Here is a 16,474-nt window from a genome sequence, read left to right as displayed (position 1 = left end):
CATTTGGTAGCAAATTCTGTTCACAAAACACTACATAAAACCAACTTGTATCGAGGGCTTGCATACAACACTCACAACCATGGGCACAAGGCATAAAAGCCTTTGTAGATCAGTACCACTATCTTCACATTAAGGGAGTGGGGATCTCACACAGACTTGTGTGAGTGCAGTTGTAGGCAAAGCCTCAAACTCTCTCTCTTTATGGAGACTCCCTAGGCAAAACTAATTGTCTTTGTGTAGTCTGACATCCTCATGTTTTGTGGTTTTGAGACTATACATTTAAAAAACTCCAACAACAACACCAAACAAAACAAATAAACAAAGCCCCAAACCAAGTAAACAAAAACCCCGAACCAAAAATTTAAACAAAACCCCAAAAACAATAAACAAAAACCCAACCCAAACAAAACCAAAGAAAAGCAAACAAAAGGGAATTATTAAAAAAATATATATACTACTCTATACGAGACCTGATCACCTACAGGCTGGAGAAACTCTTTGCCAGCCATTACTATATATACCAGCATATATACTAGTATCTTTATATATATACTATATATACCAGTATATATACTAGTATCTTTTATGAGATTTAATTTCCAGCAGAGAAAGAGGCACAAGATAATTGGGGGGGAAAAAAAAAAAAGGTGGTACATTTTTCTTTTAATTAATTTGTAGCTTCATTGGTAAGCCAGCAGATACTCCACCTGTGGAACATCTGCTTTGCAGAGCCCAGAGAGACATGTGAGATATGAATCTGGGGCTAGATTCTAACAATCTGCCCACACTTTTCCATGGGCTGGCTGTGCTGTAGCATGATTGTGGTGATAATCTCTGCTGATAGCAAGAAGACAAAATGTGAATCAGGATAAACATTGCCTGCCAGCAAAGAAATCCTGGCCTGGGGTGGGTGCACAGTCTCCACATCTTCACCTAGCAGCCCACCTTCACCTCAGACACAGGACAGCAGCAAACATCAGAGCAACTTGATGGATGCTCTTGCCCTAAGGCAGGCCAGTGTGCAAACAAGGGGGCATAAAGGATTCTCCAGCAAGCTCCTTTTTACTATACCAAGACAGAATTAAGCCCACAGTCATTCTGGAAATGTAACTTTGCAGGATGAAACTATCCATGTTCTTATCAAGTACACATATCTCTAAGCATGCATATTTGTATTTGTACAGGTGTTGCAGCTGGGGCTCCAGCAGACTAATTATGAACGGTCTGCCCAAAAGCATTCTATACAATTGAGATCCCTCACACTGTATGTTTTGATGTGACATGTTCTTCCTAACAATAATAAAGGTAGGATATAATTTTTACCCAGGGAATCAACAGGAACCACGAAAGACAGGACCACCTTCTTTAATATCTTACTCCACAGCTTTCTAGAAGATTTATGTGCACCCAGAAGACTTTAATGAAAGCTTACCATATAATTCAACACTTAAGTGTGGTACAGGAATTAAAGAATCCTCTCTCATGGTATCTTCCCAAGTACACATGAGCTACTTTGCAAATAAGAGGTTGAACAACTTTGTATTTCTTTTCAGTTTAACACGTTCATTTTATATTTAGAACATTTTGTTTTCATGTATCAACAGCCCTGGAAAAAATGCTTTCATTTCACTGCAACTGTTACTGTATGTGTCCATACATGTATTTGCTTCAGGAAAAAGGATGAACTGAGGAAAAGTTATATGCAGACAAGCCTTGGCTTCTAAATACTATTTATTTACCAAGCTGTTTAAAAAAAAAATACTTAGAAGGAAGACTTTTTAAGCAGAACCTAAGATTAGAACCCTTTGGGGGAAGACAAGTCCAGTAAACTGATTTTAAAAATACAATGGTTGATACAACTTTTATAAATATTAGCAATCAACTCTGTTCTGTTCTATCCTTGGCCTTTTTTTTTTTCATCTTGGTCTTTCTCAGCTTTAAGTACAGAAGTAATTGCAATGAATTCTTCTGCTTCTGTTTTATCTGCTCACAGTTACGTTTTTATCAGCAGAAATTGTTAGCAATTTTGAATGGTGTACAGACTTTCTCAAGAGAAAATACCAATCAAGATCATTAAAAACAACTCACTGATAGACAGAGATACAGTCCTGAGCCTGATTCTGGCTCCTGCTGTAGCTGCTTTATGCTGATATATCAATTTGTATCACGTAAGTTTGCATTAGCCAGAAGTCTACCTGAGGAGGATAGACCTCCAAAACTGAGAAAGCCTCTTGCTTGAGACTGGCCATATGGCTATAACCCAGAGAAAACTCATACCACATCTGAAATGTCATCCCAGCAAACTCTTCTAAGGAAAGGGCACAAAACGATTTAAAACTTTTCCCTCTTTTGGCATCCTGCACCGAGCAGAGATCACCAAAGTTCAAAGCCAAAACTTGTGTTTGTCTTCTTCATTTTAACTGAGGGGCTTCTTTCTTGTTTGCACTCTAGCAATGTTTTCTTTGTGCATGATGTTTTTCAAGGTGACCTATTTAATTTCATAAGCACTTAACTTTTAATTCTCTTTCCCAAAGCTTGTATATTTTGGTCCAATTTCCCTGCCTCAAGTTATAAATGAAATTTTCTTCATCAGTAGCATTCCCATTACTTTCTTTCAATTAGGCAGCATGCTCTGTCTCAGAGTCTTTTGGATTGTTCATCCTACAGTATAGAGACTTTTAAAAGTGCTTTTTGAAAGTGAAAGATCCAGTCTCTCCTTTTTCTTCTCCTTTCATTTTCATTTCTTTTGCTTTTCTCTTTTCTTTGCTTTTCTCTTTTCTTTGCTTTTCTCTTTTCTTTGCTTTTCTCTTTTCTTTGCTTTTCTCTTTTCTTTGCTTTTCTCTTTTCTTTGCTTTTCTCTTTTCTTTGCTTTTCTCTTTTCTTTGCTTTTCTCTTTTCTTTTCTCCTCTCTTTTTTTTTCCTTTTCCTTTTCCACCCCTTTTCCTTTTTCCCCCCTCTTCTTTTCTCATTATGACCCATTATGAGTCAATTTAGAAAGACCTCTTTGGCTTCCCTTATTCACATCAGCACATCCACAAGGAAGAAAAGTACTTGAATAAAACAATATTTCTCTGACATTCTGTATTTTTTCCCTATGTCTTAAAGTGTGGGTTGTTTGGTTTGTTTTTTTTCTTTTTTTTTTTTTCCAGTGCTGGTTGATCCAACAGCATCTGTTTGCTTTTCAGTCTTTAATTTACATTGGGCTCTAAACTGTCCAAGTAACAATTTGAGTGATGCAGCAACAGAAGGTGACCCAGATTACACAACACTGTACACTAATGCCAAGTCTTCTTGTTTAGTGGCAGCTGCTCAAAGCTTTGTCTTACTGCTATTCACATTCAACAGACACAAATCAAACAGCCTCCTCAGACAGACACACATCCTCCCTGTCTTCATTTTAAACATGTTGGAGAGCTACTGCTTTTCATACACATATATCAGCCTCACCAGCTGAGGCCATTTAGCCTCCTTGGCTTGAATTTACTCTCAACCATCTGACACAATTATCAAGGAAACCCTTTGTGACATCCAATATTTTGCATGCTTCTGTTTGCACAGAAGTTTCCTGAGCATATTTTCTCTATAAAGATAGTTGGATTTTTACACTCACTCCTAACGGAGGTATTTAGAACACCAAATCTATCACAGCTGTTTAATAACTGACCTCTGTAGAGATAGTAATTAAAAAAGCATACATAACAAAGCAGCAAATGATACTAAAGCATATAACATGAACAGTTTGAGCAAAGTATAAACTGGTCCAGGTTTTAGTGAGGCTTAAATTTACTGGATGAGTGGTATCAAAATGCAGGCTTTAAAAATACATGTATAGCTAGAACATTTTATTGCTGTACTTTCAATAGGTGAAGCAAAGCATTAAAAATGCTTTCATTTCTCTTTCATAAAAAATAAAAATTAAAATTAAGAATGAAGATCAGGAAAGCTATCATACAACAAATTCATACAAGTTAGCTTCAGGAACCAAATCTTTCTGGCACCTCCATCAAATTTTTTAAGCCTTCTGACAACAAGCAAATCTTTCTGGCATCTCCATCAAATTTTTTTAAGCCTTCTGACAACACAAGTTTCCTGCTAGGAGTGCATGTCTAGCAATCTACCCAGAGGACACGTCAGAACAATAAGAAAAAGTGCAAATCTTACTTTTTAAATGGATGAGCAGCAAAAAACTGAGGTAGAAGATGAGTAGAGAGTTAATTCTTGAATGAGCCATATTCATCTTGATAGGACATTCTCTTCTGAGTTGTCTGTTGTCCAAAGGGCTGGTGCTGATTCTCACTGTTTTCTCCTCATCTCTGAGGTAATACCCAAGGTACGCAGTCCCCTACAAGCCATCTTTGCCTGTGCCCCTCATCAGCCTGTTCACTGCAAACCTACAGACTTTGATTCAACAGCCAGTTGTGCTGGTTAAGGTTTTAGTTCGGCAGGTCCCAGTGATCTTTCAAACCTGGTGCAGATTTGCCTGTGAGCTGGACTGGAGTCTTTCCCCTGCTTCCTGCTGCAGAACTGTGTCGTGAATGGTGTGCTCTGCCTGGCTGACACTGCACAGCAGCAAAGGCACAGCACTCAGTTTATCTTTCAAAATACATCCCTCATTACCTTCCACTAAGCCTCCATTACATCACACTTTTCATTCATAGCATAAACACTTCATGCTTTCTTGCATAAAATCAGCTCACAAACACCTCCTGCTTTCTGCATTTTCTGTGTCCTACCTCATTAGCACATGAAATAAAAGAGATGAAGTGGCCACTCCCAGGTTTTTTTTTGTAGATATTAGCCTGATCCTCAATCTTTTTCTTTTTCTTTTTTTTTTTGGTTGTTATTGTTTACACAGATTCAAATGCTTTTGCCATCACTAAAAAGCATAATAATTGGGAGTTGGTAGAGGTCCTCTGAGTTTCATCAGTTTGTGTTGGAATTTTGAAGTGCTTATAGAGGAAAAGGTCACTTAAGAGATGTGGGGGGTGGCACAGTAAGATCAAGAAGCGAGGGGGACAAGGGCAGGGGATGTTCTAATTAGCCAGAGCCTTAGACAACTGTGGCTGGTGCAAGTGCAACGAGTCTGCCCATACTCACAGGAGTCTCCACCAATTGCCACAGCAGTGCAGCATTGTGGCTTCTCACTGCTGTATGGCACAGGCAATGCCCTTTTTCTGCTCAGAGCTGTCTTGGTGTGTCTGGTGCCTCATCCCTTGATTACAACTTTGTTCACAGATAGTAAAGCCTTGGCCTGGGCTCGCAGAAGGGAAAGAGAAGGAAGACAGCAACAGTCCCAGCAGCCATGTTCAGATGCTATGATCCCAATCCAAACTTTAGTCCTCTGGCACCTTACAAACCCAGGCATGAAGTTTGTATGCTTATTATGGGTAAGCTATACTATACAATGATTGCTGGAGGATCATTCAGGTCTTGAGCCAAGATGGAGAGGAGCTGCCTATTTGGCAGTGTATCTCTTCTGCCATCTTCACTTCTGCCAGCCTTGGCTGGCTCTCAGTGCTTCACACCTGCAGTCCTTGTCATAGTGCAGAGACCAGGTGTTCCCAAACCCAGGAACAAACCTGAAATATCTGCTTGGCCACTGCTGTGTTACACTACTGTAAAACAGATAACGCTCAATACATTTGGGATTGCCTTTTGACCTCCCCAGTTCAGTGGAATCTTTATCCCCAGTTCAGGAAGCTTGTGATAATGTGTTTAACTTTACATATACACTTAAGTGAATTAAGCACAGAGAGTCAAGCATATGCTCAAGGCCTCAGGTGAGTAGAGAGCAGATTGCTGATGCTAACATGAATTTAAGGAAGCTGTTTATAATGGATGGGTGCTTTTACATCCACTTTTTCAGCTCAGTGAACTGAATAATGTTACGATTTCTCCCGCTGCAAGCCCTTCCTTCTTTCCTACCTCCTTCATGTGGTGCTGCAGTCAGCTACTCCTAACCTTGTGGCACATCTTTACAGACCCCCTTTCACTTCTCCTGGCACCAGGAGCTCTATCCCTTCTTGTGGTGGGTTGAAACTCTCCCCCACCTCCCCACATTAACTTTACCAGACTAGCTCAGTTTGGAAGCAAATGGAAGCTGTATTTACAAGCCAACCTACAATCTACAATGGAATGCAATGAATATGTACAAATATACAGGATTTACAGTATTTACAGGTATTTACAATTAACAAAGAGCACAAGGACCCCTCTGGCCAAAAGACCAGGGAAAGCTGGCTCCCTGCCTCCCCTCTCTGCCTCCCCCTGACTCTCCTGTACAAAGGCAAAAGAGAAAGAAGTAGATAAGGTTAATACCAGACAAAGCAATGCAGTCAAGGGCAGCAGAATCTTGTTAGTATCTTCCCAGCAAAGAAGCAAGAAGAACAGCACAGAACTCTACTGAGTGTTTTGGGAACCGAATCTTATGGGAGATATCCCCCCAATGGATTTGTTTAGAATAATCATTATTTTCCTTTTTACACCCAATTGTGATTTATTTACATTTTTATTACTTTCTGCTCAAAATCTGTGAAAAATTTTAAAGGCATAGCCCTAAACTACCACACTTCTGCTTCTCACGAGGTCTCTACCCTCACAGAGGCTGAGCCTCCAGGTCCTCTGAGCTTCCCCACTTCCTCCACTGTTCTTCAGGGGGCTTCAAAGAGCTCTCCTCTATCCGATGGCAAACCAGGCTATGTTTTCTGGCAAATGTCATGAGCTATTAATGTTATGATGAGCTGGGTTCTTACTAGAAAGCATTTAGATAACTATAGAGTTAAATACAATTAAATAGCTAATTTTATTTTTCATCTCTTTCTCTTTTAGTAACCTCTTTTGCTTAATACATACATTTATAGTTGCTTGGATGTTTTCCTCTCCTTGCCATCTGTCTATTTAGTTTCTGTTTGAAATTATATCTAGTAAAACATATAAGCATTAAAACATGATTATGAAAGTATTATTCTGAATATGAAAATATTACTCTGCCATGTGGGAATTCTTCTGTTGGGCTAAATTATGTAGCTGAGTTCAATGCTGATAGCCTGCTTTAAGTGCATTAGTATTTAAATTTCTTCCCATATCATTTACTTAGGATAACATTTTCCATTATGATTTTGAACAATTTTTAAATTGTTTTTTGTGGACATAGTCTCCATTAACAGGAATTTGATACATCATCTTATGGCAGTTACAACTGCTGATTAAATTAATTTTACCTTTACTAGGAAAACACCATGTGCTAACCTAGAAATTTAAGGAACAAGGCATACTTCCAACAGTCATTAGAATATATTTGGTCTGAAGACCTACAGATTCAATGTACCAGTCAATTAACAAAAAGGGAAAAAAAAGAGAGAAAATATTTTAATATTAAGATATAAAGCAATTAAAAGCAAATAAAATTATTTTAATATTAAGAATTAAAGCAATTAAAAGAAAAAAAAAGAGAGAGAAAATATTTGAACATTAAGAAATAAAGCAATTAAAACAGGAGCAGGTGGGTGATTTCATGGGAGAGTGGAAGATTGACTGAGATAAAAATAATATTGCCTAGAGAGGTTTTGGATATGCAAAATTCAGCTGGACAAGTTCCCTGGCAACCTGCTCAAAGTAGACCTGCTTTGAGAAGGTGGTTGGACTAAAGACCTCTGGAGGTCCATTCCCACCCATATGATCCTGTGACTCTCTGAATATATCATTAGATTTTATGCACAAGCTCCAATCCCCAGTTTCTTATACCTACTGCACAAAGCTTCTACTTTATAAAGCAGCTCTAGGATCTCTTTTCAATTCCCCTAGAGTCTTTGGCTTTTCTTGCTAGCATCCATCAGTGCTCCTTGTTTATACCTTCTGTTAAGTTCTTGCTGAATTTCATCATGGATATGTGTTCAGTGCTGGAAGACTTTCTTTTAGTCAAAATATGGGGCATGAGAATATGCTCTAGTGTGACATCATGGTTTGAGCATTAAAATACCTTCTGAAGAATTTACTGAAAACTCAGGCTAATGGAGTTTGTTGGAACAACAGACTGGAGTATAAGTTTGTGGTACTCATACTCTCTTTATGGAACAGGGCATGGACAGGTTTTTTTTTGTTTTACCTTGTAGCCCTTTGGGTAATTACAAAACAGACAATGGACAAAGCAATGGGAACAAGGGCTGGACAAAAGGTCTTGTGGGTTGTGTATTGTGGCAGAAAGTTGATTACCTCATTAACAAAACAGCTATAGATTTTAATTAGGCACCTTTGCAACAAGAACTGTGTCCACTGTTTTCCCACAACACTTGCAAAGTTAACTGCCTGGATAAATATTTTATGACTATATGTTATTTCTTACGTTAGTCTGCAAATATTACTTCTTCTGAGCTTCTTTTTTCATTGTTATTGATGTGCACAGATCTTCCCCCTGAATGCTTTGCTCTTTTTATTCTTTCTTCAGCCTGAGCAGTGCTTCAAAGAAGAACATTCTCTTGCAGAAGACCCAGCAAAGCACACGCTTTCACTTTTGCCAGTTTGCAGATTATAAATGTTTTGAGGAAACCGAAGGGCTTTATCTGAATAGATTGAATTATTTTGCAAGGCCTGCCAAGCCTATTGCTTCCTTAGTGGTAACATGATTTTTTTTTTGAAGTTAGGACTACTTTTTTTGCCTCTCCATGTAGCCATTTCCCGCTAAATAATGAAGGATTTTGACCTGCTAAAAATGAAGGATTTTGACCTGCTAAAATATGCATGTAACGAAAGATTACAGAACTGTAAAGGTGATTCATCTAATTTTGGACATGATAGAAACGGTAGGAGCCATAATCCAGCCTCCACTTCTGTGGTGGTTTGAAATTACCCCCCAACTAATTTGGAGAAACTACCCCCAGAATAAATTGCCAGACTAGCTCAGAAAGTTTTGGAAGTGAATGAAGCTGTATTTACAAGCAAACTAAACTCTAGAAATATGAAATATAGTGAGTATGTACAAAGTATACAATATATATGTTATATATATATATATATATATATATAATTTATAAATGACAGAAACTCCTCAGGTCCCCCCTGGATGGATCCAGGGGACCTGTTCCCTTCCTCCCCGACTCCCTCTCTCCTTCCCATTACCTCACACAGAGATCCCCTGGCAAGGCCACGAAAGAGAGAGAGAGAAGTTGCAAGCAGAAGCAACAGAAGAAGAGAGAAGGAAATGTTTATGTCTCTGCTCTATATTCCCATTAGCAAGCCAATGAATTATATAGACCTTATCATTATTTTTCTTCTGTATCCAGTGGTAATTTATGTCACTTTAAGTCTTTGTAGTCAGGGACCAGGCTAAAGTTCCCCCTTCAAACGGGAACAACTTCCAACTATATTTTCAGCTACATGAATTTCAAGCAGCATTTGTTGCAGCTTGTATTTGCATATGATAAAGATACTAACTAAGGTTCATGCTGTCTGAATTATTGCCTTTCTGGCAACGACTTTAAGATGTTTGGTTTTCCATATCAAGTGTCTCCTGAGTATTTTATGCTCAGGTGAAACAAAGTGACTTTGTAAGGTCCAACAGGATTCCCCTAGGACCTGCGGAACTCATTAGTGTGTGATTCACTTATCCTCATCTTTGGTGAATTTTTGCAAAATAATCTGGTTTTATGGTATTGTGTGTGGCGGATGTCACCAGGGAAGCAATTCCACTGTCAGATGCATGCTAGGTCAGGCCTTGTCAATGCAGATGAAAATTTGCAATTAGTATTCTGTACCTTGCTGCTAATGAACCGTCTAATCAGGAAGTTTCTGTCTGTGCCAATAATCTTCCTGTGACTGTCAAGGTTCCAGGAGTGCTTGACATAGTGAGGCAAATAGTGTTTTTTAAAAAAACACTGATATATAATGTGCCAAATGGGTTGTAAATTTACTTTTCATCTCTATGCTTTTTTTACTTCACCAGTGCAGACATGTTAACAGACTTACAAATCCTCTTCTAATTTTCTCTTTGCCTTTCCTTCAGAGTGAGCTGATTTACAGAACAAATCAGAAAGTCTTAAAACTCTTAAGTATTGGAATTAAATTTAAATGCCCATGTGTTTAGGAGGATATAGAATCACAGAATTATCAAGGTTGGAAGGGACTTCAAGGATCATCCAGTTCCAACCCCCCTGCCATGGGCAGGGACACCTCACACTACATCAGGCTGCTCACAGACACATCCAGCCTGGCTGCAAAAACCTCCAGGGATGAGGCCTCCACCACCTCCCTCGACAACCTGTTCCAGTGTCTCACCACCCTCATGGGGAAGAATTTCTTCCTAACATCCAATCTGAATCTACCCACTTCTCGTTTTTTTTCCATTCCCCCTTACACTCTAAAAAATCCCTCACCAGCTTTCTTGTAGTTGTAAAGGCCAGCAACAGTTTCAAAGGTATTTGGAAAATGTTTAAGTTCATTTGTAGATTCATCTCACCTGGTCAATACCAAGTAGTTTCAGAAGGAATCAAGACCAAACAATTCCAGCAGGCAACAGTGAAGAGATGAACAAAAATCAAGAATCGGGAAGGCAGGAGTAGTAACCCAGGCTGCTTGGCTTTACCACACACTGTATTCACAAACATTTTACTTCTGTAAATGCTGCACTTGTCCTAGGGACAGGGCAGGATGATAATTACAGTCATATGGAGATGCTGGGAAAGAGAAGATGGTTCTTGGCTGTAGTTCAAATTTTGGTCTTCACAAACAGAGAAACCTGACAACCTCCTTGGTTTCACAGGCTGAGCACTGGGCTAGGGGCCAGGAAACCAACTCTTTCCCCAGTTTTGCCTTATTGCCATTTTCAGTGTTTGTTTTCAGTGCTAAACCGTTTTGGAGTACTGCTATTTGCAATGGAAATACAAAACACAGTACTCATCAAACAGTAATATTTATGACAGGTAAACAGAGAAGCTTCTTATTTTTCCTGATCTCTAATACCCCCTATATAAATTTTTTTCATTATCCAGTCATCGTATTGACTCTTTCTGACAAGGTTCTGAAAAGCATCTGATGATTTGGAGCATTTTGATTTGCAGGTTTCCAGTTGAAGGATGTGGCTTCCAGATAGTACAGAACAAAATTTCCCTGCAGGCATCTTTGAAGTGTCTCATTGTGGGTCCTGGCAAGTACTAAACTTCACTTGGAAATCCTGGCCTCTGTGGTGAAGTATTAGATAATATTGTGAGAACAATAGGTAACAGCAAGTGCCTCAAAGGGATATCAAGTTCCTGCTAAGTTATTGGTTAAGACAGCATTCATCTTAATGCCAATGCATTTCTCAAAGGCCACAGTTTTGTACCAAACTAAATCCTGAAAGTTTGTCAGTTTGAATTATGTTGTTCACGAGGTAAAATCAAATATTCTGGCTTCCAAACTTGTGTGGATTCAAAATATTTCACACCTGTTTTAATCACTGGTGGTGATAGTGTCTTCAGTGAAGATGACATACATGATAGCACCATATTCCCATGGCAGTGAAAGGAAAGTGTCCCCTGGATGGAGATGCACAGCTTGATCCCTAAGGATCATACTGGATGTGAGAGGGGGAAAGGGTGGACCTTATTACTGAAATCTACTTATATGCTGTTAGCATTCAGAACGGTCTTCAAAACACCAGGTGGTTTGCAGCTGAATTCAGCTGCTGAACTGCATCTTAAATTTTGTGTGTAGGCATGCTGAGATCTTTGCATAGGCTGAAGTTCACACAGCACTTTCCATTTTCCTGGGTGTCAAACATTTAACTTTTTTTTTCCTTTTTTTTTTTTTTAAGAAAATACTGCACTTTTATAGTAACTTCCTCCAATACATTGAAAGCCCTGGTGAATATGATTGCTGTTCATAGGCAGCTGCTCAGAAGCCTTAACACCCAAATTTGGACTTTAGAACCAATGTTCCCCAGACAGAGTTTTGTAGTAGTGCATCAAAGTTTGGGCTCAGGCAAATGGACAATGCTCATATAACCCTAAAACATCCTTCAGTTTTTACAATCATGTGCCTTTGGGAAAAAAAAAGTATTCTAGATTATACATACCTTTAACTTTATAATGAAAAATAAATGGCATCCACAAATTAAATGGATAGTGATTAGGGAGAGTGCAGAATAGCATTTTAAACTCCTCCTACACCTTGAAACACCCTGCCTCTCCAACAGCAAGATGAATTTTGATTGCCTGACAACTGTAACCATGTGAAGGTTCATCACAAAGGGAAGGAGAAGAGCTCTGGAAAGCCTTGATAAATACTGAACTAGCAGGCCTATCTCACTGCTTCTAGCTGCCCTTATAATTAGCAGATATGATTTGAGGATACAATGGTTTAAAAGCTGCTGGTAATTTGCTAGCTTCATGCACTAACCTTTCAACATAATACCATTGTTGGCCTTCTAATTTTTTACCCTATTCAGAAATTTCTATGAATTGTACTTCATTTCTGGAAATGTTTTCAACGGCAAGTGGGTTTTTCTAATCTTATAAAAATAACAAGCACAAATGTTTCAATATGCATATAAAGCTGCATCTTAACCTGTGCACCAAATTCTGCTTTCCACCAGGCAATGTAAATGTTCTGCAAACATGTTACTCTATGGTCAAATGCGACAACATCTGTCACATCCAGCTCAAGCAGCCATAAGTTGGCTCTATTAGCATGAACAGAGAGGTGCTGGAAGTATAGCAGAAGTCTTTCTGACTTGGCAAAGGCATTGCTGGTCAATAGGATAGGCAGGTGAGCAACAGAGCTGCATTGTGGAAAGATACAGGAGATGGGTCTCCCTAGGAACAGTTCTGTTTCATAAGTAATGCCAGAAGGTGTTTATGTCCAGGCATAAATAATGCGGTTGTCTTGAGCCACACTCTAAAGAAGCTAGGCTGGATAACAGACAGGGCATTTAGCTCTTGTGGAAGTTCATGTTGATGTAGCTGGACTGTTTGCAACATTAAAGAAGCTTTAAAAATTGGTAATTTAAATGAGCTAGCTAGTTTGGTAACTCTTCTTGTCATGACAAGCAATGCATTTCTTAAGGAGGGCCACAACTAAGTGCTAACTTTGGTACACTCAGTGTTTTGTTTCTTCGGCTTCATACGATCAATACAGTAAACTAGGCAAATCCTCAGTAGGTCAGCCTAACACTATGTCAATCATGCTTTCAAGTTTCAAACTAGTATGAGTTGAAAACTCTCCATATCCTTTTAAGAGTACTAGGATCAAAGATCTGGTATCTTAAGTATAAATCAGTAAAAAGCCTTAACCTGAGGCTTTGCATGGCAGAACTCCCACCACTTTCTCTATAAACTTGAAGAGAGAGACAGTCGTAGAATCACAGAATTGTCAGGATTGGAAGAGAGCCCAAGGATCATCCAGTTCCAACCCCCTGCCATGGGCAGGGACACCTCACACTACAGCAGGTTGCTCACAGCCACAGCCAGCCTGGCTGCAAAAACCTCCAGGGATGAGGCTTCCACCACCTCCCTGGGCAACCTGTACCAGTGTCTTGCCACCCTCACAGGGAAGAATTTCTTCCTAACACCCAATCTGAATCTACCCATTTCTAGTTTTGCTCCATTCCCCCTAGTCCTATTATTACCTGACACCCTAAAAAGTCTCTCTCCAGCTTTCTTGTAGCCCCCTTCAGATACTGGAAGGCCACAAGAAGGTCTCCTTGGAGCCTTCTCTTCTCCAGACTGAATAGCCCCAACTCTCTGTCTGTCTTCATAGGAGAGGTGTTCCAGCCCTCTGCTCATCCTCATGGCCCTTCTCTGGACACTCAGGTTCCTACTAAGACAGAGAGTATATATTAAAATGTTAGCATTTTTAATGTAAAATGCCACTACTTTTCTTAGGTGTCAAAAAAAAACAAAACCCAAAAAAAACCAGATTAATTCCTATGGCATGAATGAAGAGAGAGTAAGAGAAAGACCAGAACAGCTCTTTACTCATATCCTGTGGCCCAAAAAACAGCACCATTTCTGACCATAATAAATCCCCAATTACCTAACTTGAGGGGTGGATAGCTGGCATTTCCCTCTACCCAATGATTTAATTGAGTCTGTCAGCCAGGGATAATTGGTTTCTGGTTGACTGAAAGAAGTGACAGTGACATCAGCTCTCTGCTACCCTTCATTATTGAAATTCTTGTTGTCTCATAATAGGGCCTCAGCGCACAGGGCACTCCAATAGCTTTCACAGGTCTCTCATCATGCAGTGCAATGGGAATGCAGCACTGCAAGACACAGAGAAACCTTTTTCAAGATGTTTATATCCCATAGGTTTTCATAAGGTGTTTTGGAGAACCAAGGTAATTTCTGTACTGGAAGTCTGAGTTTGTTTGTTTTACTGGAAATTTGATAATATTGTTGCTGTTGTGATGGTCTAAGGCTACAAACAGGGCAAGGTTTATTGGGAGAGGCAATATCTTTTATAATCCAGCTAATGTGGCTGGAAGAATAAAAATCATTTTGGACACACGAAACCTGCTCAAGGTCATCAGCCCAAAGGTGATTTGTTTTTAGTGCAGATGGTCACATATACCATCTGAACTAACAAAAGCTATTATATTTCTCCCCAGTGCTTGCCTTATTTGTAGGTAAATACCTCTTTGATGCTACTGGTGTATTATTGCAAAAGGTTTTGTTTGTTCTGTTGAAGGCATGGTCCAAAACAACAGGGAAAAAAAAAAAAAAGTCCTTCTTTACATAGCTTCAGACAGGGGATGTAGCTTGAACTTAGTGATTTTGTAGCACTGCTTGAGATTTACATTGGTAGAAGGGCAGACCAGATACTTCCTCCAGCGTTACTCTCTTCCATTCAGCTTGCCTCTCACTCCCCCTGCTTTCCCCCAGGCTGCTGAGCACTAGTGGAGTAGGCACAGATGACAGCACCACAAGCACTGGCAGGAATGTGTCCAGGCAATTCCCCTCTACCCAAGGACTTCTCCAGCTGCTATATTTTTCAAAGCAAAAAGGGAATGCAGTGCATCTATGAATCTACCTGTAGAGCAAGCCCAGTAATGAGCTCAGACTCAAAAGACTGAGCAAATTTCTGCACTGCTGTGAGCCTCTTGTTCCCAGCCCCTGCTCACTTCACCTCAGGGCTGCACCAGAACAGCATTCCAGGAAGAAATCTGCTCTTGTGCAGCCTGTAGCTCTACAGCTCTTTGCAACTTCCATGCTGCATTAATCCCCATCCCGAAAGATTGCAATGGCCAAGGTCATTGTTATTCAACCCATACTCTGTGGTAGATAAGAGAACACGGCCCAGCCAGAGGGTGCAGTGTCTGCCCTTCCTTGCATTAAGCTTCTCAAATGGCTCAGTAGGGCTAGTGGATTTGACCCCCTTCTCTACACATTTATTTCATTTGCTGCACTTCAGAGAGGAGACAAGAGGAGAAGCCTGATCAACAGGATTCACATGTAAAACACCCATAATAGTACAAGAAGCCTTCAGTTGATTAGTGCCCCTGAGAGACCTGAACTGAGAGACAGGGGTGGTCTTTTCATGCCCTGTTTGAAAGAATGTCTTGGCAATAGTTCCAGCAACGGACTTTATTCAGCACTCTTGGCTAGAAAACTTGGGAGTCTCTAGACAATCTTATAACCTTTTCACTTCACAGCCTGATTCAGAACATTTGTGTTTATGTGGTGACTGGCAGTAAAATACAGAAATATCAGACCAGAAGAAATATAGGCTTTGTGGCTTCCTCCCTAGGTCCCACTCATCACTGACACATCTGTGACACAAAAAGGATGAATGACAGCATGGGTCATATTTCAGCAGTGTCATGCACCACAAACCCATGTTAAATTAGCTCTAAAATTGCTAGAGACACAGACATTTACCTTAGAAATTGTGGCCACAGTGAAGGTGGCTGTTTAGAAGGGATGTGAATGTATATGCTACTGGTTTTATAAATGGATACTCACAGTGAATAGCTGCTAAAGAAAATACCGGGAATAAATTGGAATTACTCGTCCAGGTCTTAAAACTTGAATGCTATGTTCATGTAATTTGCTATTTTCCTGTAATTTTATTTGTTTGATTGGCAGCTCCATATTTAACATCAGAGTGGATTCCCTATCTGCTTATTTTTTAAATTGTATTAGATTCAAATATCTGTTATCTCTAGTTTCACTGTATCTCAGAGGTGAAGATTTTGAGCTGGAGAGCAATTATTTCAAGATTAAAGTGCCTCTTCCAACAACAAACCCTCCTGCACAAACCAACTTCACAATTTCCAACAATTCAAAAATATTTATTTGATAAATGCACTCTTTTCTTGGACAAATATAAACACCTGCATTTACAAATGATGTATAGTCTCACGTAGGTGAGCAAATGCTTATTCTTTCTTTGATTGAAGCTCTCTAATGTAAAAGTCAGCCTTTTTGTCTATGTCAGATATTTTATTAACTGGTAAGAAAATTTAACATGAACAAGCATTAGAACAAAAAGGATTAATGTAGTT

The 16,474-nt window shown here is 39.5% G+C and overlaps 1 protein-coding gene across 1 annotated transcript in view; it reads right to left on the bottom strand.

Moving 5' to 3' along the window:
* The window catches only part of CRB1 (crumbs cell polarity complex component 1), a 128,199-nt gene that overhangs the window by 109,593 nt on the left and 2,132 nt on the right, over positions 1–16,474 (bottom strand). Inside the window, 2 exon segments of the mRNA XM_054384203.1 lie at positions 4,162–4,311; positions 14,128–14,233. Of these exon segments, the coding sequence (XP_054240178.1) occupies positions 4,162–4,311; positions 14,128–14,233 (256 nt within the window).

The sequence above is a fragment of the Indicator indicator genome, chromosome 10 (assembly GCF_027791375.1).
Source record: "Indicator indicator isolate 239-I01 chromosome 10, UM_Iind_1.1, whole genome shotgun sequence".
In the NCBI taxonomy this organism is placed as follows: domain Eukaryota; kingdom Metazoa; phylum Chordata; class Aves; order Piciformes; family Indicatoridae; genus Indicator; species Indicator indicator.
The sequence above is the reverse complement of the archived record's forward strand: the minus strand, read 5'-3'. Positions and strand labels throughout refer to the sequence as shown.